This window comes from Pelecanus crispus, chromosome 6, assembly GCF_030463565.1.
Source record: "Pelecanus crispus isolate bPelCri1 chromosome 6, bPelCri1.pri, whole genome shotgun sequence".
Classification (NCBI taxonomy): domain Eukaryota; kingdom Metazoa; phylum Chordata; class Aves; order Pelecaniformes; family Pelecanidae; genus Pelecanus; species Pelecanus crispus.
This window is the reverse complement of record NC_134648.1, coordinates 69,477,689-69,505,020: the sequence shown is the minus strand read 5'-3', so window position 1 is coordinate 69,505,020 and position 27,332 is coordinate 69,477,689. Positions and strand designations below refer to the sequence as shown.

The window sequence follows — 27,332 nt, the reverse complement described above, 5'->3', positions numbered from 1 at the left end:
AAAAAATAGATTCATTGAAAGTGTAGACTCTTTCAAACCCGTTTTTGTCACAAACCTAACATAACGTCACTTATCACCACTCTACATGGATATACACCACCGGTTTCAACACTTTCTCAGGCACGGAAGTCAGTTTACAGACATACAAGAAAAGATTATCTTAGAATGATCTCTACTGACACTGCCTCCAATCCCCCATCATCTGCCTCTTTTATTCCCCTGCATTTGATTTTGGATGGAACATCTCAGTATTTTTAAAGTTATATGTATTATTTGATATGGTGGTTGTGCCCATGCAAATACGTTCACTTAAAACAGGCACTTACTGTATTGTGGGTTGTTTTATTTATGTATTTAAATTAAAACTGTCAGTTTTTACCTTAAAATGAAGTAAAACTGCTGCTACTTCTCTCATTCTGGAGATTTCGCCTCTACGCTGTGCACTGGTAAACTCTTGAATTAGCTGGCACTCTAAATCGTGGTACTTACCTGGAGAGGAAAGGGGATAACAACAAAAATCCATCAGGCTATGTAATACGAGCACTGACAAAAACTGTAATACTGACAGTACTGCATACTTCTTTAATCATCTTTAACAATTCAAATACAGGAATATGGATTGGACTAGATAGACAACTTACTTGCTATCTTTGATTTTACTTCAGAAAATCTGTTAACAACAAAAATACCATGATTAAATTCAAATCCACATTACAAGAGAAATCACAGACATCCTAGACCATGAGTAACAGGCACTCTACTTAAAAATGAAAACATGTAACACAAAGACGACAGTAAAGTTACACACTTTATATCCGTAAAAACCTACACGCATCTAATTCGAATCTAGCATTAAGTCAGCACAGCAAAATTATCCCATTAAAAGTCTGTTAAGCAGTTTAGGATGTGTATGTAAAGATGATCCTACAACATGAGTGTGTGAACACAAATTCGAGAATAGAGGAGAGAGAAATAAGCACACAATCCATCTCAAAAGCTACATGAATCACTAAGGAAAGCACCAAAAAAATAGACAAGGGAAGCATCAGAAAATTAGAGCTATGTGAAGATTTTTTTTTTTTAATAAGATGTTCAGATAGAATTTTACCTGTCAAAAGGCAGTTCCTGTGCAATCAAATGCAGTTTCTGAATAATATCAGCTGCCTCTTTAATCTGTTAAGAGTAAAAAATGACAGAATTATTAAAGAAGGTCTGATTGTAGGCTATTCCTTTCCTCCCCCTCCCTGTCCAATTTTCATACATGTAGTTCCTACTTCTAAAGCTGGTTGAGTTGATATACCTATGGAAGAGAAGACCCCCTTAAAAGTTCCTGTATGTACTTTTATGATGCTGAAGGTTTGGGGGGTTTTAACATAAAATTATATAGGTCAAATCATGATAAAAAGTCTTTTATTATATGTTCACATGGGCATGCCTGTCTCGGTGTCTCAGCTACGTGGACAAATAGCTCATCACTGCACTATGCCAACATAGCTATACAGCTTGCGGACCAAAGATTCCTCAGGACTGACTAGATCAGAATGTGGCTAGAGCAATCTCATGAAAATTTGCACCCTTCCATTTGGGAATAAAATATATAGCTGTAACACAGAGCTGGCTGAGCTGCAACATTATACTTTACACAGGATTAGGATCAAAGTCTTACTGAGTAACACCCAGCCAGAAGAGATCTCTGTTGAACTCAGAAGTTAAATGGTGAGCAACCCTTTCAGACATGTCAGGAAAAGCACTGGGGAATTCTTTGCAATTGATGAAGTCAGCTGTATAGCTGTATCCAAAAAAGCCATGACAATGCTCAGCATGGAGAGGGGAGGAAGGGGAACAAGGATCAAAGCAGAGCATAGAGTACCTCACATTCTCCCAAAGAAGGAGAAATGGCAGCTGTATTAGAAATTATAAATTCTGAGTCCAAAGCAAAGGTCGAGATGAAAGTTAGTTAATCGTGCATCTACAAAATACGAATAGCAGCATGCAAATTTCTACTCTGTCCTGGACAGCAAAACATTTTATCATTTATTCTTCGAAGATCAATCAGCATGGGAAGTGTACCTAGCTAGCGCTTAGTGACTGTTTCACTAGGCTGACTAAAACTATAGAAAACGCTAATTTGAAAATGTGGGGAACGCAGCTGGTTGCAACTGAAGTTGGGGGATTTAAGCACACAGTGTTGACTGGCCCAAACGGGACACAGCTCTGGGATGGTTTTACAGGCTTTATTATGCTGTCTTGGTGACTGGAAGGCACCTCGAAGGGGGCAACGAAAGCTCCAGCTACTACATTCAAGCAAAATCTTTAGAAGTTAAGACAGCAGAGAACATGGAGAACATGCAGTTTATCTTGTTCTTCCCGTTAGTCATGTTCCAGGGAACTGGAGTGAGAGGAAAGGAAGTAATGAAATCCTATTCTTCCACCACTTAGAGCAGGTTGGGATTAAAACTTTTCAAGAATAGAACAAGACACACAGGTAAGAATACAGTGCACAGGCATCACGCTAGGTTTGTTGTTCAGCAAAAATAGGGGCGCTCATAAAGTATATCCATTCTGCTTATGAAGAGCAGCTTATGTTTTGAACTGTCAGCTTACAATAGCGTCTTAAGTCAAAAGCAGCTACACTCCTCAAATAAATCCAATGAAACAGCAGTTATTTCTATTAGCTTACAGCAACCTTAATACCTAACTAACAATTGTGATCAATACTGATGTCATTAGAATAGCCCATATATTAACAGTTATTCACGGATGTTACAAAAAAAAAATTAGAACAAAACACCCCACAAATGCAACATTTTCTTTGTCTCCTCTTCACACAATAGCTGTTAACTAACTTAGATTTTATTGAATTCAGGGCCTTTTCTTATGCACAACAGAAGCCATGACAAATCAATTCTCCATGGTTTCTGCTTAAATCTGGACATATTTAATTTTTAATTAAATCAGGCTTCTGTAAACTATTAAATCAAAATAAATATAGATTCTGTAAAATACAACTTAAAGGCTATAACTAGAAAACAAAGAAAAACTAGTAAAAAACCTAGAAAAAATCTGAAAAATCATGGACAAATCATGGCAAGAGAGAATTTTAACACAAAATATTTTTATGAACAAGTTAAAAGGCATAATGGAATAATGTTGAGTACAGACCATAAATGAAGAAAAGGATGTAAGAATAATAGTAAACACATTAAACACAGGACAATGCTATTGCATGATAAACAAGTGAGCTGCTAGATCATTTAGATAGTTTAATTGTTTTAACTGGAGTGATTTGCCCACTTCAAGGCTCTTCAGTATAGTAGAGGGACTGGTTAGCTGGCAGTGCAAGGGAAATTATAAGGATTCAGAGGATGAAGACACACAATACATAACATGGGACAAGACAGCAAGGAAAAACCTTCACAGAGACGATAAGTTAGAAATTGCTCAGTACGGCTAGGAAAAAGTAATGTGGGAAGCAACAAGTTGAGTGTAGGGGGAAAAAAAGAATCAAACAGATTTTAAGAACTGACACTACTGAGAAAAATATGAATTCCCTAGGAAATAACTACATTATAATTCTTTTCTTGCCTTTCCTTTCTCAGTATCCCCTGCTCTCAGTGTCTCAAAGAAAAACCCCACACTTGTGAGGAATGGCATAGTACAAAAAAATCATAACATCCTCCAAAACACTATCTAAAAACCACATCACTTCAAAGATCAGAAGACACTGACAAGGCATTAAGGATTAATGTTTAAGACTATTTGTTACTATCTCACACTTTAAAACTATTTTTAGTTCAAAGATGCATTAATATATGATAGCACATGTCTAGGCAGGTTCTTTTATAAACACTACTTCTACTTACTATTTAAATTAGGAAGCAAAAAGTTACAGAACAGTACTAACCCACCTTGACTGAAATTAGTCTTACTAAGATAACTTGTATCCAGAAAATCTTGTTTGTGTTCCCACACACTTCCTATGCAGACTGGCACAAGACTTCTGGCCTTTACTACATTCGTCTCCCTCCAGATTTGCTGAATATTTTATTATTCTTCAGGCTGTATAAAGATTAATTTGTTTACCAATTTCCAGGGTTACCCTATTTATCTTTTATCTACCATTTTTTTCAGATCCTCCAACAGAAAATGTTACAAAACTTTAAGTTAGAATTCAGCTTTCACTTTACTTATATATGAGACTCTTCAGCAGACAACACATAATTCTCTAACTTATGTGTTGTTATTTACCATGTTGCCATTAAATATTTCCAAAAGGCATGTTTTATTTCTACTTGGGGGCGGGGGGGGGAGACTTATGCAGATCTAGAAAAGGCTGTCCATAGAAGAACTTCTGTTATGTTGAAACGTTTCTGTTTTCCTAGGAAGTCAGAGAAGTTTTTATGTGCTCCCTCTTTGATTAGGGCAATCTATCAACTGGTAATTACCATATACCCACAGACCATGAACTGAAAGTCACTATGCAACTGACTTCTTGGGAATACAACTATATGAAATGATTAGTTTTTCATTTCCCTGAGAGATACCTTCAGCTCAGTAGAGAGGGGATGACTATTAACCTATTCTCGGGTCCTTTCTGAGTTGCATTTCAAGCACATATTTTTTGCTGAATGTGCAAACCAAGTTTTTGCTGTTCCCATACTGTAATTTTTTCCTGACTACAATCATACCACTGCACAGAATTTAAGGCGAGCAGGAAGATTCTTCAGGACACACCTCAGAAAAACCCCCCAAACCAACAACTTTATTTATCTTTCAAACTGCATAGGGAAATCTAGTATGTGCTCTTTTGCTGACAGCTGGACACTTTCCCTTCAGTTTATTTCTATTAGCCACACCATTCAGATTATATTTGCTTCATGAACATACTCTTGAAGCATAAGAACAACAAAATGCTTTAACATTCTTTGAAGTTCTCCCTCCCGGTTCCTCTAAATTCAGAGGGTGGAGACATAACCACAGGACTATACAAAGCCCAAAGGCATGCTGTGACAAAAAGGTATCCAAGGCCAGTGGACTGACCCAACAGAGTAAAGTTTCACAAAGAAGTTGCATTCAGAAACGTTCTGCATTACAGGGTGGATCTGAGGCAAGGGGTTCAAAGGAAAAAAGCAGATATTGTATGCACTCTAAAGTTGCCCTCCCAGCATTTCTCAAATCTCTGATAATTTCATAAAATGAAAAATGCCAACATTGCCACATTAAGCATCACTGAATACAAATGCTTTATCAGCAATCTGCAGCCTAGTGTTGTTAATTTACATTTCAGAACAATGAAACTTTAACAAGTCAGTCACTCACTGGTTTGAAGTCTGACCATGGTAAGTCATGGTAGCAGCTTGTAATTAGGGCAGTACTGCTTATTGCTTTGAACTGCTTTCATCCCGCTGACAGCTCTTACCTTTTCAGAGTTTGTAAAAACATCAGACTTCAGCTCTCCATCCAGAAACTCATTAAAGTATTTCATCAGCTTCTGAGCCTCCACAGCCCGTTGCCGTGGCGTGTTTACCCCCTCCAGTTGGTCGCCAAGGTGACAGACCTTAGTTGCTACATAGCTGATGTGCTCATCTAGTTCTTGGAAATGTTGGAAGGCAACCTGGGAGAACACAGACACGGACACAAAACTCATGATTTCCATTTACTGTACTTTAGGAAACACTAGATTTACTTCAGCAAGAAGCATAGTGAATGCAGGCATCAACTTTCCAGGTGCTGTATCTCAGAACTACAGAACTACTCAGAACCACTAATTAAGTACACACCACTGCTTAAAGTTTAGTGTCTTCCTTTAAACTATTGTGAAGACTCGCTACTTTCAGAATAGCTACCACTCATTAATGGAACATGCAGATAAGCCCCCTTTGACAGGGGAAATTGTTTTCCATCAAACCCTCTTTATTCTTACCTCAAACAGTAGCACGCTGTACCAAGAAATGTTAATAGAGCATGTGATGCTTTTAAAACTTGCACAGCTTAGCACTGACTATACGCTTTAGATTTTACCTGGTTGCTTTTCTGCAGCTCTTGTACTTTCTTGGCAAATTCCTTTGCTTCCTTCTGGCACTGCTGTTCTAGTTTCTCCACCTTTCTCTGAATCCTTTCATCCATTACCTGTAACTCTTGGATATGATTGACAAATTCTTCCAATAATCTGATTTAAAATAAAATACAGGAAAGCAGGCTTTAATTTGAAAGACATTGTCTTCTGCAGAGAGCTTAACAAACCTCAAAGAAAAGAGCTTCCCTACAAGACTGATATCATGTCTAACTTACAAATGCTGTTTTGTTTTAAACTACATCGCCCTAGCTGTGTAGAACTGTATGCCTACCTGAAAACTATGTGATCACATAAAAGGTAGGCCGGGGAGAGGGGAGTACCTAAATACCAACCACTCAAGAACATGTCTCTGCCACAGGTACAAAAATCCCTATATGCCCATCTTCCCTAAATAAGTCTCATAAGGACAAAGAGAGCTTAGGCCACTACATCCCTTCAATGTAAGAGCTATAACAGGGAAATATTTTCTAGTGTACATATTACTGTAAACTTGTAAATCAGCATCCTATTAATAGGCAATGAATACAATCATACAGTCTCATAATGTTGTTTTGGTTATAACCATGTTGCTTCCTGACTTTACTTCTTTTCTTCCTATAAGATATACCATTTTAAGGGTTTTTTCTGCCCTTTCCCATCACTTTGAATTTTCTTTTAGATTCACATTTTACTCTTCCCAAACACAGTACATCTGCATGCATTCTTAAGTTTCCTCTATTCTTTTTCATTCCATTCTCAATGTCTCTCTCTTTTTCATTCCTGTTTTTGTCCATTCTGTCCCATTCCACCTTTTCAGCTTATACGTTTCTAAACATCCCAGTCACTGCTGCTCAGGGAATGGATTATTCCCAGATCCTTCATAGCCATAAAACTCATGCTAATAACTGAAAACATATGAAAGATTTGAGAACTCTGCTGTCCAGGTTTAATGTCAAAGCAGAAGAGGAAATGAAATGGGTATCTCTTCGAGTGAGCTATTTCTAGACTACTCAGGAATTGGCGTTTTCACATATACTCTGTTCTGAAGGTATACTGTGAATGTGAAGCCCTTCCAACCTGCAGCGCTGCTGAAAGGCAGAATGAGCATGCTCTTCCTCTCCTGGCTCCCCATGCAGAGGCTAGAGACTCTCAGCAACCAGAAAGGAAAAGTAGAACACAATATTCTACCCTGACACGACTCCTTCCCCGTAACAACTACAGTGCCTCTCTTGGCCAACATCTAGAGCTTTCTCTGAGCAACACCTTAATAATACTACTGTGATTCTCTTTAGGTGTATGGAGGGTCACTGAATTTTCAGTTTTAACTTTCTGCTGCTAAAATGACTGGCTTTTACCCTGCTGCTTAGGGCATGTAAACTGTCTTTTTTCTCACTTATTGGTGAAAAACCTATTTCAAGTGATATCTTTACAACAGTAAGTGACTTAAAGGCATAACTTATTAAAGAAAACTGGACTGGGACAGATGTTTATGACTTCTTTCCTCTACTTTCTGCTTGCCAGAAGCCCAAGAATAAGCATGTTACATTAGATTCCACAGAAAGCCACAAGGAACAGAGAAGTTTACAATAGTATTTTTAAAATAAAATTAAAAAAATAGTGACACAAAGCATATTTTCAAACAAAAGCCTAGAGAAGTGCAGATAGTTTCTATTCATTTTAACAAGCTGATTCAGTTCAGTTTAGGGTTTGTTTTTTAATTGTGCCAACTCAGCATTTATTCAGCAAAATTATTCAACACAGTGAGAGAGGAAAGAATGCTTAAGTAGAAGAGGTAGCTGCTGGTCAGGTTTCTCAGAATAGAAATAAAGAATCCAACATTCTTTCTACCAAACAAAAGCATCATCTTCTAAAAATAGAAGAGAAAAAAACCCCATACACCAAAAGGTCTGTTTCTCTTTGATATTAATTTTGGCTCCCTGCCCAATACTATAAGATCCCACAAGGAAAATATTTATTGTTGCAGGATTCTCCCACTTGTCCTGAAAAATATGAAAGCACTTCACAGAAGTTAACACAAGCAAACCAGCACAAATGAGGAAGATGGGTTAAACTGAGTTGGTATTGGTACAAATCATTAACTAGCCTAAAGTATATACTAGGCACAACTGTGGGGAAAGAGCTACAGGAAGCAATGCTGTGTATTGCCAGGCTTCTTCCTGCTTAACTCACATGTCAACTCTGCATAGAATACAGGCCCCAGACTGAACGTCAAGGGTTCAAGCATCTTGCTAGAACTCCAACAATATCCTTCCTCTTCTCATAGCCTCCAAAGAACCAGACTGCTCCAGAAGGAACATCCTTTGACCATGCTAATGAAGCTTTTTGTATCTGCTTTTCAATAACAACAGCTTGTCTATGAAGTTAGTAATTCCTAAACTTCTTAAGAGTGCTAGCTCACATTACTACAAACAATCTCAACCTGGAATAAGACCCTGTAGGCGAGAAGTCACTAAGGAACAGCTATTGCACTTTTGAATTCGTATCACCATAATCTAAATTAACATTCAGGTAGCTAAACTTTTTGTTGAGCCCGCTAGCTCAACAGCGTTCCAATAACCCTAACAGGAAGAAGGTCAAGCTCATCTCCCAAGTTATAATCATGTGAAAAATGAAAACACTTAAGTTAATTACATCTCCAGAAAGAATACGAATACTGGTACCAAACCTAAAAAGTAGCATATTTGAAACAGTCACTCTTTTCAAAACAAAACAAGGTCCAGCGGTTTGGAGTACAGAAGCTTAGATGTTGAACACTGCTGTATAAAATTTTGCATCTGAGTTAGCAATGCACCGCCCAGTGCTGGCCCAGTAACCAGCGAGCTGGCTGCTTAGGGTGAGGTTTCTCAGCAGAGCCAAGCCTGCTCACCACAAACAAGAGAAGGTGCTGCACTGCCTCCTCCTTCCCCACTTCCCCTACCCTAGCCTTGCTCCTTTCCACACCCACATTCCCTCTCACCACCCACTCACAGCCATACAACCTCCTCCCTCTGCACCTGCTCCCAGGCTCTTCCAGTCGCCCAAAATTGCTAACCCGACTAGAAAAAAAAGTTGATTTATTTTTCTTATCAGGTTAGTTTTCTGACATCTCAGTGAGTTAGATTAGCTTATCATGAGATCACATGCCCAGAGCTACCTCAAGATGACCCATCGCAGTGTGCAGCTAAGAGCAAGGAAGAGGGGCTTGTGCTGGTTTTGGCTGGGGTAGAGTTAATTTTCTTCTTAGTAGCTAGCATGGGGCTATGTTTTGGATTTGTGCTGGAAACAGTGTTGGTAACACAGGGATGTTTTGGTCACTGCTGAGCAGTGCTCACACAGGGTCAAGGCCTTTTCTGCTCCTCACCCCACCCCAGCAGTGAGCAGGCTGGGGGGCACAAGAAGCTGGGAGGGGACCCAGCCAGGACAGCTGACCCCCACTGACCCAAGGGGTGTCCCACACCGTATGGCATCATGCTCAGTACATAAAGCTGGAGGAAGAAGAAGGAAGGGGGGGACGTTTGGAGTGATGGCGTTTGTCTTCCCAAGTCACTGTTAGGTGTGATGGAGCCCTGCTTTCCTGGAGATTGCTGAGCACCTGCCTGCCCATGGGGAGGAGTGAATGTATTCCTTGTTTTGCTTTGCTTGGGTGCGCGGCTTTTGCTTTACCTATTAAACTGTCTTTATCTCAACCCACGAGTTTTCTCACCTTTACTCTTCCAATTCTCCCCCATCCCACCGGGGGGAGCGAGCAAGTGGCTGCATGGGGCTTAGTTGCCGGCTGAGGTTAAACCACAATAGGGGCACAAGCCCATCTCCATGCAGCAGCACCGAGCTGTTCATTTGATTCAGACTATACAAATTCACATGAATTCAGTTTAAAACAATCTAAGTCAACATTGCCATGTTCCTGACCTTCTTCCCATCCTACCTGTTTGTGCCTTTTATTTGCACCAGGGCTACTGGGTCTTACAAGCAGCCAGCTCAGGGAGCTAAACTAACAAGAAACTCATTAAATTGACTTAACTATCATAGCAGTGAAGCCTCATATTATGCTTTAATCCAGAAACTCTAGTGCTTTGGAACATTCATGTCTGACACGTACAAACAACATCAATTCTCTTTCATTCAAAAGGTCTAAATCAGAAAGTGACTTTTCCCTACTCTTGTTACTGAATAATTGGTTCTAAATAATTGGCTCATGGTCACAAATTCTAGCAATTCTCCCAAATGAAAACCTCCTTGGGTGCACACCAACACTACATACAAGCTCTTTGTTATACGTGTAATAAAACAGTACAATTAGAGATACATTCACTTTGACCATTATGCAATTTTATTTTACCTTTTCGGGTCAAAAGCTTCTCCACCTCTGGAACCTCCTCCAGGTGTTCTCCATGCCAGGCGTTCAATGTATTCATCTGCCACAAAAGGCTCCTAGCCACAGAATAAAAACTCCTTACACTGCGCCACAGCAGGTTGTTCCTTAAGCAGCTGCTTACACATAATTTTGAAAGCGTTTGGAAGCTTTAGTACAATCAAGAGCAAGTACAGTGTTGACAATTACCCCATCACCTCTTATGTTTACATATTTAATATAGAGAACACTGCTCTTAATATGGTGGGTTTGAACATCTAGTCTAGAGATTGCCAGACTACGAGCAAAGCATTTGCTGTAGGTCTATGAAGAGTCAGCTCTAAATTACCTGTCCATATTTCCAGGTGAGCTTATGGCTTGTCATTACAAAGTATCTGAACCATGCAGCAGCTACACTGATTTGAGATACTATATCACGAGACCCAGCTGTCAGCTGTGCAGCAAATCAGAGAGAACTGATCTGCCTAAAAAAATTACATGGCAAAGTAAGTTTTCTTTGCAGTTGCTCAGCAATCTGATGCGGTTCACAACATGGCATCACAAGCAGAACTGACCAAGGCACTGTCCCGTGGCAAAAACAGCATGAGATTGCCACTGGGCATAAAGCAACATCAAAACTGCAGCTGCAGAAACAAAGCAGATAGAGGGGAAAAAAAAAAAAAAACCACCAAACCAAAGCAAGCACAAAAACAGATGATGGACTTGACTTTCCCAAGAAGGAAAAATGGGGCATAAGTGATGCTAAAAACACAAGTTTACTCAAGTTTCTTCCATAATATTTGCCAGATCTTCCCTAAAAATACTGCACAATGGTGAACAGTTAAGATTATTTTTCCACCCAGCAATGTTTTCTGAAGGCAGACACCTCATTATAAGAGCTCCTACTTTAGCTGGCCTAATACTTAAGCCAGCTCAAACATTTCTTCAGGTAGTTAATATTAATATTAAATACTCAAAACATAGTCCAGCACCTATCCTTTAAAAAAACTAGTATTTATCATTTCAGCTTCATTGGTAATCTAGCAGTATTGTTTAGGTGTTAACATCAGCACATCTAAGATCAGTAAGCAAAGTATTCTCACAACCACCAGGATTTCATGGAAAGCTCTTAAATTAAATGCAGGGATGGTTCTAGAACTGTGAAGCACAACCCAACACAGAGCCAGATTGCCTGTGGTTGATGGTGGTATTTGCCTCAACCCATTTCTGATAATGAAACATGTGAACATGCCCCACTGCTTTTGATAAAGCTTGCTTTAAAAAAATAATAAAAAATAAACAGACCTCCACAGGTCTCAAATGGGTTCTTGCACCAACAGGTCTAAAACCTTGTCAGAAGTAATAGGGAGGGAAAAAACCATCATTATATAGTATTATTTTAATAACTAAAAACAAGGGTTGGAAAGCAAATATTGGCAGTTCAAGGTTTGTCATTCCTCAAAAACAAATTATGCCCTATCCAGTCAGGCCCAGCTATTAAACAGAAGTATAAATTTTTTTTTAAATACACTTTGCAACATGCTGAATCCTTCTAGACAGGACAGAAGTTTCACCCTTTTAACAGATGACCCAGTAACTCCTCATTCAAAGACCAACTAAAGTAACTGTTTTGCTCAGCCTCCTTGGTTAAGCTTCAAAAATAACTGGGTAATACCACACACAATTTCTTTACAAGTCACTCGTCTCTTTAACCCAGTTCTTCCTGATACACAACGTTAAGTTTCCTTTACGTGAATCCTTTTCACTAAAAGTTATAATGCAGTGTTTTCATACCAAGTGTAAATTCTCTCCTTATGCCATCTTTACATCTAACTGTTTGGCAACATTTTTGCAATTTTAATTATAGGTGAAATGAGCCATTCAATGCAGTAACATTCCCTTCAGGGGAGTCCTCCAGCTTCCTAATTACTTTATGGCTCTTTGCAGCACTTCTCCTTTATATGAAAATCACAACCACAATCTTTCCTCTGAAGATCCCGTAATTCAGCTGGAGTACCACTCTAGTTACAAGGATACCAATGCCAAGTACAGAGCTATGGATGAACCCTATATAAAGGGTGCACTGTTTACTGATGCTCTGTGTGTATATAGTATTTCCTGCATTTCTCCCTTCCTTCAGATGTTCGTGCTAAAAATAATTCACATACACACACGCATAATGACCTTGATTTTTTCTTTTTTTTTTTTAAAAAAAACCCAACATTTACAGAGTTTTTCCACAAGCCTATCAAAGCCTCCTCTCCTAAGGAAATCTGACAGGCATGCCCTAGACCCTCAAAAAAAAAAAAGCCAACCTTGCTCTATCCATTATGCCTCTATACTCCTCTAAAGCTCCCTCGAGTGCATGCGTACACAGAGTACCTGCAGCTCCCTCCCTTGCATCCCAAAAAACCAGCCGGGCACATGGCACCAAACGCTGTGGTTAACCCCAAACTCTGTGCCACCTGACCAGCTACGAGGCCAAACTGAACCAGCGGTCTGCCTCTCACCTTCAGCAACATCTGCTATTCTGCAAAAATTATAAAGCTGCGTTTTGTTCTAACAATTTGGCACATCAGCAAAGAGCGTTAAGTAGTTTATTTCGACCTAAACGATGGCAGAATCACTGCTATAGGCAGGGGTAGTAATATTTTAAAGGGGCATAACCTGAAAAATGTCTGGTTTTCAAGAACATTGGAGACCTGTCCTTCAGTTTTTTAATCATATAAACCCTATTCTATATTATTTAAGGAAGAGTAACTGTAGTGGATATTATTACATGCAAAATACTGACCAACAGAGAAATAAAATGAGCTTTTTCTTCCAAATATTCACAAAGGGTGTGCTGAAAATAACCTACTTGATTTATAAAGAACAAATGAAGTTCAACAGTGTCATTTTAAGACATGATTTCACAGGTTCCACTGCAAATCCCAAACTCTTTAGTTTTGTTTGTATATCGTATCTTCCATATACATTTGCTCTTTTTAATGCTATCTTGATAACAGGGTTACCTATAGCTATCCGACAGCCTAATTCCTATTTTAAGTCTCCCATCCAGTTCTGCAGAAATTGCTGAAAATCAGCTGTTACAAATGTCATTTGCAAGTCCTTTGCCTGTTATCAGATGCGCCCCAACAGCCAATTTCTTCACAGCTTTGAACTTCCCTCTAGCTCTAGACGAATTAACGTGACCCTATCCATTCAGCCAATACTACTGATTTAATAAGAGATATGCCTGAAGTGGATGATAACCTGGTTTCATCTGGTCTGTATAAATGAAACTAAACTGGACCCAGCCACATTAAAACCCAGCAATCATTGTTAAATTACGCTTCGAGTTATATGAGGGAGAATTGAGTCCACGCTGTGTCCATTTTCAGCAGAGATCCTTCTACACAATGTCATGTATCTATACTGAAAATGACTTTCAAACACACTTTCATGCGAACATGGCAGGCAACTACTACCCTCAGTAGGCAGCTCAGGGTCACTCCCATAATAAGCATACGTTTTCATGTTCTAACCTTCATGGCAGCAACTTCAAACTAACATAGTAGGCCACATTAATTTAGTGAACGTCAACAAAACCTCTCTTGCCTTTGGGGTGAAAGAAAGGCAAAAGCAGGAGAGAAAGAAATAATGGTTTCCATATTGGAAAACATAATTTCAAGCCCTATCTCCAGGCAAAGGTCTCACCTGCTTTGCAATTTCATCTTTATTGCTATTGCAAAATAGAACAAATTGTTGCATGACCCAAAGCAGCCAAAACATACAGTTTGCTTTCCACGTCCAAATGATCTTACATTCAGCATCCCACAAAGAATAGAACTGCACTGTCATCACGTTGAGAAATCAACGGATTCCTAGGACAGCCAGAGAGGTGTAGAGAGGGTGTAAAACTTGGCATCTAGCTACTTAGAACATGGTGTATTGGTCTTGCTATTTCTTTCAAACCATGCGAGCCAAAAGATGTGAGTCATAACACTCATGTGTCATAACAGTGATTCATAAACACAAGTGCACACAATGCTTTTATATAAACCACAGATAAAGGATCTTCCAGAGAAACAGGAAGACCTTTCCTGAAGGCTGGGCAAAGCGTGTCCCACCTTGGCTAACGCACCAAATGAACAACCGGCTCTTGAGCGACTCGGAGAGCAAATACAGGATAGCTGGGAACGATACCACATCCCTCGTGCACTAGCGAGCGGGGACAGACCCTTTCTGTTAATCACAGGTCACACCACGAGAGCCTGTGGTCCAGGCCAGGAGAGGAGAATTCGCCAGACTCTTGCTATATTCCCGCCCTGCTTGTACACAGCCTTGGGCAAGCTATTTGGCTTCTCGTGCCTCAGTTCCACAGCGGCTAAAGGGAGGGCAAAGTTATTTCCTTATTTCAGAAAAGCAGCCGCTGCGCTGAGATACCACGGTGCTGGGGTCGAGTGAATATGTGCCTTCGGGAGAAGAGGAGTCACGTTATGGGCTGGGCGGTGGGGCCTGGCACGGCTGTGACCCCGCTGCAAGCTGTGACCCTCTGCTGCAAGCTGTGACCCTCTGATGCGAAAACCTGGCAGCCCCAGGGGAAGGAGGCCCCAGCCTGAGGGGCATCGAAAACCCTCACCTGAGGGAAGGTGAGGGGCTGCCCGCTCCGGGGGCACCGCCTGCGCTGCCGCCCCCGGTTCCTCAGCCCCCCACACACCGGCACCCCGGCCTCCTCAGCCCCCCACACACCGGCACCCCGGCCTCCTCAGCCCCCCACACACCGGCACCCCGGCCTCCTCAGCCCCCCACACACCGGCACCCCGGCCTCCTCAGCCCCCCACACACCGGCACCCCGGCCTCCTCAGCCCCCCACACACCGGCACCCCGGCCTCCTCAGCCCCCCACACACCGGCACCCCGGCCTCCTCAGCCCCCCACACACCGGCACCCCGGCCTCCTCAGCCCCCCACACACCGGCACCCCGGGCTCCTCAGCCCCCCACACACCGGCATCCCGGGCTCCTCAGCCCCCCACACACCGGCACCCCGGGCTCCTCAGCCCCCCACACACCGGCACCCCGGCCTCCTCAGCCCCCACACACCGGCACCCCGGCCTCCTCAGCCCCCCACACACCGGCACCCCGGCCTCCTCAGCCCCCCACACACCGGCACCGGGCTCCTCAGGTTCCGGCGCTGCTGCTGCCGCCGCTCGCCCCCCGCACACGCCCTCACCCCGGGCGGGAGGGCCCCTTTCCCTCCCCGCCGCCCGAGCGGGGGCTCGCCGGGAGGCCGCCGCATTCCCTCAGGGAGCCGGGCGGCCCCGCCACCGCCGCCCGGGCCCAGCGCGGCCCCCTCCGCCCGGGGAAGCCCGCAGGGAGCCCCGGCGCTGCCCGCACCCACCTCGAAGAGCTCGGCCGTGGTGGCCATGGCCGCCGGGAGGAGGGCGGCGGGGCTCCTCGGCGGGGGCTCCTCAGCGGCCCGCCGCCGCCCCGCCGCTGCCGCCCATTGTGTCCCGCCGCCCCGGCAGCACCAGCAGCAGCAGCAGCCGCGGCGGCGCCGCCTCCGCCCGCCGGAAATGGGCCTGCGCCGGGCGGCCGCCGCTGCGCGCAGCTCCCGGCCCCTCCCCGGCCGCCGCCGCCGCCGCCTCCTCCGCAGCGCCCCGGCCGCCCTCAGCGCCGCTCCGCCGCCATCGCCATGGCCCTGCGGGCGCTGTGGCTCCTCCGGCACGACCCGGCGGCCGGCGGCGCCGTGCTCTTCTCCAGGTGAGGGCGGCGCGGCCTGTGGAGAGCGCGGAGGGGGAGGCGGGGAGCGGGCCCGCGGGTCGGGCCGGGCCGGGCCGGGCCGGGCCGGGCCGGGCCGAGAGCCCTGAGGGGGCCGGGGCTCGGCGGGGCTTTCTGGCCGCGCTGGCGGGCGGGCGGCTCGGGCGGGCTCCTGGCCCCGCCGAGGGGGGCGAAGGGAGAGGGTCGGAGGGCGCCGGGGCTGCCTCGGGTCCCCGAAAGAGACGCAAAAAATACCCAAATAGCCTGATGCCTCATACATCCCTTCGCTCTTCCAGGCGCCGCTGGCCCGCTGCACCGTTCTGAACGCGATTTTGAAAATGTTCGCATAATGCACTTTTCACAGCGGCCTAAATAGTTTTTTTTTTAACAACTTCTCCATTTTGCGCATGACTTTCCTTTCTCTGTTCCTCTTTCTGTTAGTTACTGTAGCGATTTTACCTCGCTCTTCTCTGTCCTAACACGGAAAAGGACAAGGTAGTGCTAGGAAGCACTGTTAGATGAAGAAAATGGGCAAAGAAGAAAGCATGTATTTTGCTTATGTTCTCCTCATCTTGTTCTGTACTTGTACTAAAAGTGCAGTATTTTCAGGCAGAAATTTAACTCGTCACTTAATTTTATTTTTTTTGCATACAAACCAGGTTTTTTTAAGTCAGTGAACTAAAGGAGGGCTTTTTATTCAGAACTCTTACAGAGTTTAAAGTAAGGCTTTGGGTTAGGCAGGCTGCTTTTGTTGGTCTGGCAAAATTTGTTGCCATTTCTGTGTACTCTCTGTGATTTCAGAGGACTTGATTCCAAAGAATGAGAGGAAAAATAACTGGGGGGGTAAGAAAAGGAAAAATACTGGGACCTGGATAAAGAGATGTGACCTACAGTCCTACTCTGAATGCAGTAAAACTGAAGAGAGAACCTAGAAGGAGGAGGGGGGGGGGGGGGGGGGAAAGAGCAAGTAGGCTATCTTCCATCTTCAGGTGCAGACAGATCCCTACATTGGACATTCCGCTGATTGTTTTAGGATTAGTATTATGGTCCTTGTATTACCTACAAGACTAGAGATGAGGCCTCTCCTCTACAAACACAGAGAAAGAGAAAGCCTTGTCCCAAAAATCTGAGAGTGTAATCACTGTGGAGGAAGGGGGGGGCTAGTGACAGGGATATGTGAAGTGACTTGTCACACAGTAAGCAGCAGAGACAAGGAATAGCACTCCTTTGAAAAAGGCAAACTATACTTGATACTTCAAGTGATTTCCAGACTTAGATCTTTCAAGTTCCCAGAGGAAATAATAGGGCTGTAGAAACCCCAAGTTTATCCTCCTAACTGACCTTAAATTCAACAAAGCGCACAGACAATATAAAGAATGCCGGATCACATGGAAACTGTTGGTTTCGAGACTTACGCACTCAGCTGGAGATACGTGAGCCCTGATCTTTAACCTCAGAGAAGACATCTGGGACATCAAAGCATTCCACTTTTTTTGAGCTGATCATAACTTAATTCAGGCAACAAGTAGGGTCTCTCTCTTGAATCGCCAAAGCTCATTCAACCCTGGAAACTTTCATCTTTTTAAGTTTTCATCACTTTCTAGAAGGGAATACTGAAAAACTGAGATCTGAAGGGCTAAGTAATCATCTAATGACTCAGCTGAAGCTGGGAAGATTCAGTGGGAGAAGATTGCTGTGGCGTGAGGACAAATGGAGCAGGCAGATTGGGACATAAGTAAGACAAAACTAGACTGAAATATCACCTCTTCCTTTGTTTTAGAGACATCAACCAAAAATAAGAGATGCTCACCAAGGTTACATGTAGCCTCTTACCAACAACCTTGCTCTGAAAGTCATAAACTTTTGAGCTGCAAAACCACTCTGTTTCTTTGCTCTTCAAAATAGATGAGAGACTGCAGGGAGATGTTTTACTGTCATCTGTATCCTGTTTACGGATCTTGTAGCTCTGGCTTCTCTCTGCCTATGCTTGCTTTTTCCTTACTGAAAAAAAAAGAAAGCTCTAGATGCCTGATTAAGAATCAAACAAAAAAGCACAATCACTGAAAATAAGCCTGAGGAAGTGTAGCTGCCTCCAGCAAGAGACTCTGCTACTCAGTTAAGGAAAGACAGCGTAGGTGGGACTTAAAGGCAACGGGATAAGAACCATGCAAGTGTTCCGGAGCAGAAGGGGAGCACCACATATGGAGGTCATAGATAAAACAAAGTACCACATTACTGGTATTACAAGTTCCATGACAATTTAAGAAACAGACTGTCAATGTGTCTTTAAAAAGATGGTATAAAAAGGGGAATAAATTAAGGCATTTACATATCTGTGCGTTTTTTCTCCCATGTTTGTGTGTAAGCGTGGCTCTGAGTGCAAACAAACATGCAGCCTGAGAACAGATCTGCTACAAGGTGATTCATAAAGTGATTTAACTAGTTGCCTGGCATGTAACCTGTGATATGCACTTTGAGGGTCTGTGGATAACTAGTAAGGGAATCCCCAAAAGAGGATGTAGAAAAGCTAGCCCGTTATCAAACTTAATGTAAGAGAGACTCGGGAGTCTGTAGTTCCAAAAAAGGATGCAAACCAATGCATTAGTGGAAGTAATAATTTTTCTTTTGTCGGCTATTTATTAAAAGACAACTCTTCAGTTCCTCTTGGTAGATTCTGGTTAGCTTGAGAAGAAATTCATCCCTCTCTCCTTTAAAAAATAATACTGCTTCAGAAGAAAAAATCCCAGGCATAGCATTAAACAGCTAGTATAATTTTTCTCGAACATTGTCTCTAGGAAATTTGAAATTAAATATATATGTTGATGCAACATAGTGGTTTTAAAACATACAAACCCTTGTGTCTTTGTAACATGATTACATCTTAAATACTCAAAAGTAAAAAAAAAAAGAAATTATGAAGCAGTCATAACAGCTTTCAGTCACATATACCACACTTGCAGTGTGGAATCCATTTCACTTACCCCCCAAAAACCATGCAGCTCTTGTTGGAAAAAATGGACTTATGTACAGTAAAATCTGTTTGTATTTATAATATTGTACAGATTTCTAGTTAATCTTGTTAATTAAAGCAGCTGCTGCAGATCAATTGTGTAAGCTCAGAACAGCAATGAAGAACCTGTATATAAGTAATTTCCATTATACTGTCTCATAAATATAGTATTTAGTAGAGTAGCAAAGCTGTAGCCATAGCATACTATATCTAGGCAAAAAGCTGTTGTAGTTGAATTTTATTATGTGGGACATCCATTTTCTTAAATGTGGAAACTTTTCTTCAGTGTGATCTCGCCTCTTAGAAATCTTTTGCTGTTGAAGTTTCACTGCACTGGTGTGAGTTGTGCTTGGGTTCATCAGTGTCATTTAAACATCCTGTACCTTTGTGCAACAGGAAAGGTAGACGGACAGATTCACATTTTATTAAAAAAATGAGTCAATGTATTTGCTCAAAGTTTCCAGTAGAAATCCTCCTGCTAGAATGAATCCTAATTACTCATTAAATAGTTTTATTGACAAAGATTTAGATGCTGATCCTGGCACTGTTTTTATCAGGATGCTGCTGGCTTCCACGTAAACAAGGTTACTTTTAGAACCAGGGTGGTCTTTGGGAGTTAAGAAAAGTCATCCTTGATTGTATCAATATTCCAAAGATTTTTATGATGCTTTTGCACTCTCTGACAGCCAGAAAAGGGATTCCATGGTTCTGCTTCTAGGAACTCTGTTGATACGATATTTTGGGTGGGAAAAGATGAGTAGCACTAAGACGATCTTATTTCCATGTCACAGACGTTACCCCACCGTTGAAATACGCGCCGAGACCTTCAATGGGTCAACACATGTGCCTGTACCGTCTGACAGCGCTTTTCTTAAAGCCTTGCTTTTTGAACTGAGACTCATAGATGACCATATTTTTGTGGAGCATCGAGATACTTGTACTCGAATCAATCATTCATCAGTATATTCAGTTCGCACCGAAGGAGGGGATCTCTGGCCCGTGCTTGCTTTTCAGAAGAGTGGGCTGATATATGCATGTCTTCCACTAGTTGAGGAGACCTTGGAGCCACGGCCACCCCTCCTCACCATCAGTGGGCTCTCGCAAGGACTGGCTCTTTTGTTAGGCATTGTGGACTACATCTCTCCGAGTCGGAAAAATGAAGCTGAGATGAGTGCGAAAATAGGCCAGCTTCGAAATTTGCTTATACAGGCCTGTCCGCTTGGCACCCCCTTAAACACAAACATCCGCAGCTTGAACAGCTCGTTTGATGACATTCAGGAAATGCCTACAGATGAAAACCAACCAGCTTGGAGATCCAACACATATAAAGGCAAACCTCAGGTTAACGTCTGTATCACTGAAAAAGTCAAGTGTATGCAGTATGACAAAAGAGATGTTGTGGACATGTGGCAAGTTTATGGAGCTGTAAATTGCAAGGTGAGAGTGTTTTATGTGTGCAAGTCTGGCCAAAGTATTTTTCATGCAAGCACACTGGGAAGGTAAATACTCACGGCATTTTACTTTGGTATGTGACCACAGTGAATTTCTAATACTGTAATATTTCAAAGTGTAATGAACTATTACATATTAGACAGGCGCATTAGCAGTGGTTTTTATTTTGGTCTTTACTGTTTTCTTCCTGCGTGCTTCATGCATTTTTTCAGTAACTATTCATTGGACTTAAATTTCCAGCAGTAGCTACATTGCATGTATTTTCCCAAATTTTTCTTATTTTAAATGAAGTAGGGAGAAATAATTTCATATGGTCTTCGTGTATAGAGATTAAGAGATGGTAGTGCTAACACCAAGTTTATTTCCAGCTATCTAATAAGCGATGTGTTAAATAATGATTAGAAACAGAATTTCTGAATGAGTCTTCTACAAGTGTCTTTACATGAGCATTTTTAATTCATTTTCCTACCAAATGAAAGTTTAATCTTCTACTTTTTTCTCTTACAACAACATTTTCAATCCACAAATGCTGTTTCTTTGGCTGACCTAAGAACTGTTGATACAGAATCTGGTGAAAGAAACTGGTTGTGTAATTGTTTTGAATGTTTTTTGTATGTGACAATGGTTTTCATTGTTTAATACTAAAAATTGGGGAATATCGACTAAATAGATCAATAATAATTAGGAAATACATTAAAATTTGCATTTTCTATAGTGGATGTATTTAACATTCTTTGTCCTGAATTATGCGTAGGAAGCACACTATATTATCATGGTACTCTGTATTTGTAACTGCCAGTGTTTTAAGAGGAGAAAGACCCAATAAAGAGGATCATGGTAATTTAATTATTTGCGAGAGGAGGGATACTCATCTCTGAAGGAAGCCAACCTAAGTACTGCGCTTCCGAAGACTGGGCTATATGCTGGTAGGGATTACGTGGGTGAACAGCTTCCTGCTCTCAGAGGGACGAGTTTCTAGGCCGTGGAGTGGATGGCCTTACGTAAGTAGAAAGCCCTGGTGTAATCGTGCACTGCTGAGCTGGCACGTGAGGGGCGAGACAATGGATGCGCCGCGCGTGGTCGCTGTGAGAAAGCTGACATGGGACCACAGTGGCCATTAATAGCACGCTTGAATCCAATAAGCGGATGCTGTAAAAGTAACTGAATTAATTAGACTATCACCAAGTGTGTTTGCGTAACATTCATAATGATGTAGCTATACAGTAAGTCCTTGGCTCGCTTATCTGCCGTTTTCTTGCTAAAGAGCACTTGTCAATTAAGAGATGTTTAGCTAAGACTGCACCGCTAGCCCTACTGTGGGAAAGGCTCCAGAAATGGGAAGGGGACTTTGCTCTGAAAGTATTTGTCAGTGCTAATGCTTGAAGCCAGCTGAAATTTTTTAGTGTCATTTTTTTAATGCTTGTGTTTGATTTTTGAGCGTCTAATTCTGACTTGAGGGAGATATTTTAGAATAACTTCTTGACTTCATTTTTTTCAAGTGTGACATAGAGGGATCTGCACCAAACGTAACCCTCAGTTTGAATCTCCCGACTAACGGTCCTCCGCTCCAAGATATCGTGGTCCACCACTGTGTGACTTCCGTTGACCCTGCCATGCTGATGTCCAGTAGTGCCGAGCCACTGGATGATTCTGTGTATAATGGACCTTACAAATTTCCTTTCATTCCTCCTTCAGATTCATTCCACTTGTGTTACTACACTTCCCAGGTAATAACATCCCTGACCCTCGTTATTTTCCAGTCTTTAAATGGGAATAAAAATACCTGTGTTGTTGAACGTGTCTGAATGAGTTTCACTCCAATTCGGGCAGGTAAAATGCTTTTTATAGAATAAACTGCTTGGAAGGCACTTCAGGATTTGAGTCATCTGAGTCACGTTCAGGAGGTGCCAGTACCTTTGACTGCTTGGCATAGCTGCTCTTACTTTAAATGAACCACTTAAGTGCCCGAATTAGATAAAATCAATCCAGACTGAGATGTCAAATGCATATACCACAAACCTATGTATCACAAGCAGCCTGAAGAGTTTGGCATATACTGTTCAACACCAGTCAGCAATTAACGGGTTTTTATTTTTTAAAGTACTTTAGCAATTAAAACAGTATATAACTGATCTTATGATTGATGGTGTTAATTTATCTTGAGAATGAATGTAGTTTTTTCCAGGTTCCTGTTCCACCAATTTTGGGATGTTATCAACTCACTGAAGAGGGATCACAGTTAAAAATAACAGTTAATTTAAAGCTTCATGAAAGCATAAAGAATTCTTTTGAGTACTGTGAAGCTCGTATACCTTTTTTCAACAGGTAAGAATAAAGAAATCCTAAATAAATTTCTTCCATTTCTCTGTGATCTTCCTGAAATGAACCTGTCAGGAGTCAGTATAACAGATTATGCTCCATCAAAGTACTACCAGTGGACACCAACCTTACAAATGTCAGGAAGTCCCCTTGGAATTCTTGTAATTTCCATGACATAGAATTATACCAGAATATTTGGTAACGTTCTGAATACCTGTTGCGCATCCTGTTTCCCTGTGGTATTTTTTCACGTAAAACACTGCCACAGTCCTCCAGGTGGATTAAGTCTCGAGATCACTTCCAACCCCAGGTTACCTGTTCCTTAAGACTTCTAATCCTAGCTACAGATCAGCTTATCAAAAATACAGTTATTTAAAATTAAAACGATAGTTTTCCTTTAAGCCTCTCTGACAACTGCCATGACTACACTGTCGCATAATTGTCATGAAAATTTGAAGATGAAATGATACAAAGTTGCTGATGCTGATCATGGTGTTAGTAAAACACTATCAGTGAACTAAAGACAGTAAAATACCAACAGCTCGTTTATGATTACTAGGTTGAGACCATAGCGATTTCCTCCTGCTCTGTAATTTCTTTTTACAAATTAGCGGTGTGCTCAGATAGGTATGATTTGTCTGTATGCACATAAATAATGTCTTTCAGCATTCTTTTTCTTTCTTTAACAAAGTGTGTGTTAACAAATACTGAGTGACACTAATTCCAATGGTTTTATATGTCTTCTGTCATACTGTAGAGGCCCAATCGCTCAATTAGAGTACAAAGTTAGTTATGGCCAACTGGATTTGTCACGAGAGAAGAGCCTACTGGTTTGGGTCATCGGTAAGCAGAATGCCCCTGTGCACGCCTACTTCCTCCCCCAGTCAGTTCTGTAGAGTGTAGACACAGCTGTATAATTTCTTATAGATGCTGTTTCTGGCTTTAGGACAGAAGTTCCCTAAATCTTTGGAAGTTTCTCTGACCGGAACCGTGTCTTTTGGCACTGCAGGCAAAGAGCACCCAACTGATTATGTTTGCACTGGGAACACTGCTTATGTAAAAGTAAGTCACAGGCTCTGTCAAGAGGCCTTAGTAGACCTTTATTTATTATCTTAAATCGGCTATGAAGAGACGTTGATTTTAAATCAGACATGATTATTAGCCTCTTTGTTCTCAGCATGGCGTTTTCTGTTCTTGCTTACAGGATTTGACATCTTGTCATTTTGGAGTACGCTTGCGCACCAAGAGCATGTAACACAGATTGCCAGTATTTGCGCAGCAAGCATGACAATATGCATCTGATGACGTTTTCTCTCTCTTTCTATAGCTGTATTTTAGGATCCCAGACTTTACACTTACTGGATGTTACGTAGACCAGCATTCTATTCAGATCTTCGTACCAGGAAAACCCAAAATTACTGCATGTGAGTTGCTAAAAATGTCGTTTATTTAATTGAAACCACGTATTGAAGTTACGAACTGGATGTCAACGAGTAAAATTATGTAGCTAAAGTTGGACAAAGCTTTTTCCTGGTTTGCCTGGGACATCCCAGAAATTTTGTTCTCTGCTTTTTTTTTTTTTTCCTTTTTTTGGTGATGCTTAAAGCGTCCCTGGAGTAGGGACTGGCATCCCCCTTCCAGATGAAAGCGCTTATTACTCCGTTACAAAGTCAGGCTCTCTCTTGGGCTCTCTCCCCTTCACCCTGTGATGTTTTACTGCCCTCTGCATAATGGCAGAACTTTTACTGGGGGGGCAGAGAATGCCTCTCCGTAGTCTGGCCCCTTGTTTAGGACACTTTTGTCAGAGATGTGATGTGTGGATTGGCAATACCCAGGTAGAGAACTCGGCTCCTGCATGCAAGGTGAGACTGTTGCTGTCAGTGTTATCACACCAACATCCCTTGGTGGCTGTGGCTCTTCGTTGAATCTGTGGAGCAGAAACCAAGTCTGCTTATTCTTGAGTTGACCCATGACTACTTCCAAGTCTGCACCAAAAATATACTAATTGGGAGCGCAGTAGGCACTCATAAATCTGAGCAGTACTGTCTAATGGAAGCATTTTTGATTGTTGCTGTCTACATGTTGCAACTTCTGTCAGTCATGTTAGCAGAGGTCTGAAAATGCCTTTTGAAAACTGTGATCTACTCAGTTAATTTTGTGACAGGTCACATTCAGTCCTGAATTGTAATACAAAAAGCAACATTTTCATACTGTATGTTTTATATCGAGTATGCAATTATATTCATTGAACAAAATCCAAGCCATCCATCTGCTTTTGACTTAACCTTTGTTTGAATTTTAAGCTCATGACTGATAAAGTCAGTAAAGGTGATTGAAGCTGAGACTTTAAATGTCTCATTATCAGAAACAATTTTCAAATAATAGTAAGAGTCTTACAGTTTAAAGAGGCCATTATACCTTTTCTGTAAACTAGTGAGGATGGATTAGTAGTCTCTTAATTTGGATGAAGGAAAGTCGGATTGTAAGGCACCCTATAATGCTTATTTTTCTTTCCTATGTTTGTTTTTTTTTAGCCCGGGAACTGATTTCTTCTGATTACTACATCTGGAATTCCAAAGCACCAGCACCTATGGTGTACAAAACCTTATTTGACTAATTTGCTTGTGAATCATTTTTGTATTTAAGCAAAACAGACAGCTAATGAGAGTAAGGTCATGATACAGTGAAAATAAATATTTTCCAGCACTTGTACTTTGTACGTTTGCTTAAAAATTTCTGTGAACAAAAGAAGTCACTTCTCTTAAAAACGTAAGTTGTTTTTAAATTGTTTAGTCCTGGATAACAGCTTAGAGAAGACAATTTGAAATGTACTTGCCGTGGCCATTTTTACTTTCCCTTCTAACATTAACTGGTACAAAATAAGTACCTAGTGATACAGACTGGTACGACTGGGTGGCTTCCGGGAAGACTCCCAGTTACTTCACTGGTTTTGTAAACCAAAGAGCTCACGGGATGGGAAAGCTTTCAGTGTCTTGTTCTTGTCATGAAGTCACAAGAATCTTATTAAACCCCAGATTAACAGGACAGTTAAAAGAAGAGTTTTGTTATTTTCACGAGATGTGTACAGAATATGTAGGAGTCAATAATTTAGAAGAATTTTAAGAGGGGGAGCATGGCATGAGCGGTGCTTCTAAAAGTGGAGACGACACAGGGGTCTTTATTGCCCCTGTCAGCAGAAGTGACGAGTTCCCTTTCATACATGCCTGTGATCTGCATTGCTCTGAAAGCTAGCGTTAGTGAGGATCCAGAGGTGTGAACCTGGTTTTTCAAATCGCAAGACTAGCTCTGAGCAGGCAAAACCAGCTAAATTTGCTGGGGGTTCCAGAAAACATCACTGAGCCATTTTCCCTGGAAAAACAGGCGTAAAAGAAAAGGACTCAGTTTACAGAGGCAGATCTCTAGTTTTGAGAAGAAAATTGGTGTCGGCAGGAACACAGGAAATGGACTTTAAGAAAGTTATCAGGAAATGAGCAAATTCTGAAAGGCTGGTGAAAAACTGAGAGAACCCGGAGAGCAGCACAAAAGAAGAGAAGAATGCCGTCTAATAACCGAGCATGTCAGCTGCTCCTGCCGTACCTCTTGTTTAACTGTACACTGTGTGATAAACAAGGTTAGTGATTATGGAAGGAGAAAAGTTTTAAGCTATAATTTAAAAACTGCTTGGATTGAGATGGTAATCTAATTGGTTGGTTAAATGTTCTGAAGGGTGGATTAATTCATGTGAAAAATGCCATTCAGCTGAAACTGCTATGCAAACTTCTAAAACAGAGCTAGGCTATGACCCATTTCACACAGGTGATGTGTCCATTTTGATTAGCCAGCAAAAGGTCAATTAATGATTTTGCCCAGAATCCAGCCCCTACCTGCTACAGTCGTCCACATGCCTGGACACCACAGTGTGAGTGGGGAGAGGAGGTCTGTCTGTTGGAAGGGTTTAGATCACATTCCGTATGCCAGGCACCCACCACAGGATTTCAGTGTGTGGTGTTTGCTTTCCACCTACCCCTGAGGAAGATGGGAGCTGTCTGTTCTGCGCAAGCAGCACCGTGGAGGAATGGCTTTTCTTCTTGGCAGCATTTCCTCGAGAAGCGCTATGAAACAGTGGGACTGTCAAAATTGACAGCACGTTAGGAGGAAAGCCCCTTGCACTTAATAGCAGGGAGTCCTTCCCAAATCATCTTCCTTTTTGTTTCCCTCCTGTCCATGTCTCTAACTCTCAAGGTTAGGAGAGCTGCAGTGCTCAGGAATGGAGGGCTGCTGCTGTAGATCACTTTGCATGCACCTATCAGTGTGGGTTTGGATGGAGGGAGGGGGTGGGTGATGGTTTCTCTTCTAGCCCTGAGCAGTTTTCCACAACTTCATGCAAGCCATCACCTGTTCTG

At 42.0% G+C, this 27,332-nt stretch overlaps 2 protein-coding genes across 2 annotated transcripts in view; one reads left to right on the top strand and one right to left on the bottom strand.

Moving 5' to 3' along the window:
• EXOC5 (exocyst complex component 5) overlaps positions 1 to 15,816 on the bottom strand; it is a 30,129-nt gene extending 14,313 nt beyond the window's left edge. The window contains exons 1-7 of the mRNA XM_075711848.1: positions 15,790 to 15,816; positions 10,395 to 10,486; positions 6,022 to 6,169; positions 5,420 to 5,614; positions 1,109 to 1,173; positions 642 to 670; positions 380 to 489 (exon numbers count right to left, since the gene is read on the bottom strand). Of these exons, the coding sequence (XP_075567963.1) occupies positions 380 to 489; positions 642 to 670; positions 1,109 to 1,173; positions 5,420 to 5,614; positions 6,022 to 6,169; positions 10,395 to 10,486; positions 15,790 to 15,816 (666 nt within the window). The remainder of the gene's footprint in view (positions 1 to 379; positions 490 to 641; positions 671 to 1,108; positions 1,174 to 5,419; positions 5,615 to 6,021; positions 6,170 to 10,394; positions 10,487 to 15,789) is intronic.
• Positions 15,817 to 16,083: 267 nt separating this feature from the next.
• AP5M1 (adaptor related protein complex 5 subunit mu 1) lies at positions 16,084 to 25,638 on the top strand. The gene is made up of 8 exons (XM_075712493.1): positions 16,084 to 16,151; positions 19,950 to 20,595; positions 22,110 to 22,337; positions 22,796 to 22,935; positions 23,687 to 23,772; positions 23,876 to 23,991; positions 24,257 to 24,353; positions 25,464 to 25,638. The coding sequence occupies exons 1-8, from the start codon at positions 16,084 to 16,086 to the stop codon at positions 25,544 to 25,546; spliced, it is 1,464 nt and encodes a 487-aa protein (XP_075568608.1). The 3' UTR covers positions 25,547 to 25,638.
• Positions 25,639 to 27,332: the final 1,694 nt, after the last annotated feature.

Excerpts from the sequence above, each read along its gene's own strand:
- AP5M1 (XM_075712493.1), top strand. The coding sequence starts at position 16,084 with ATGGCCCTGCGGGCGCTGTGGCTCCTCCGGCACGACCCGGCGGCCGGC. Across the intron at positions 22,936-23,686 it reads CGTATACCTTTTTTCAACAG|AGGCCCAATCGCTCAATTAG; the intron begins GTAAGAATAAAG and ends GTCATACTGTAG. Across the intron at positions 23,992-24,256 it reads GGAACACTGCTTATGTAAAA|CTGTATTTTAGGATCCCAGA; the intron begins GTAAGTCACAGG and ends CTCTTTCTATAG.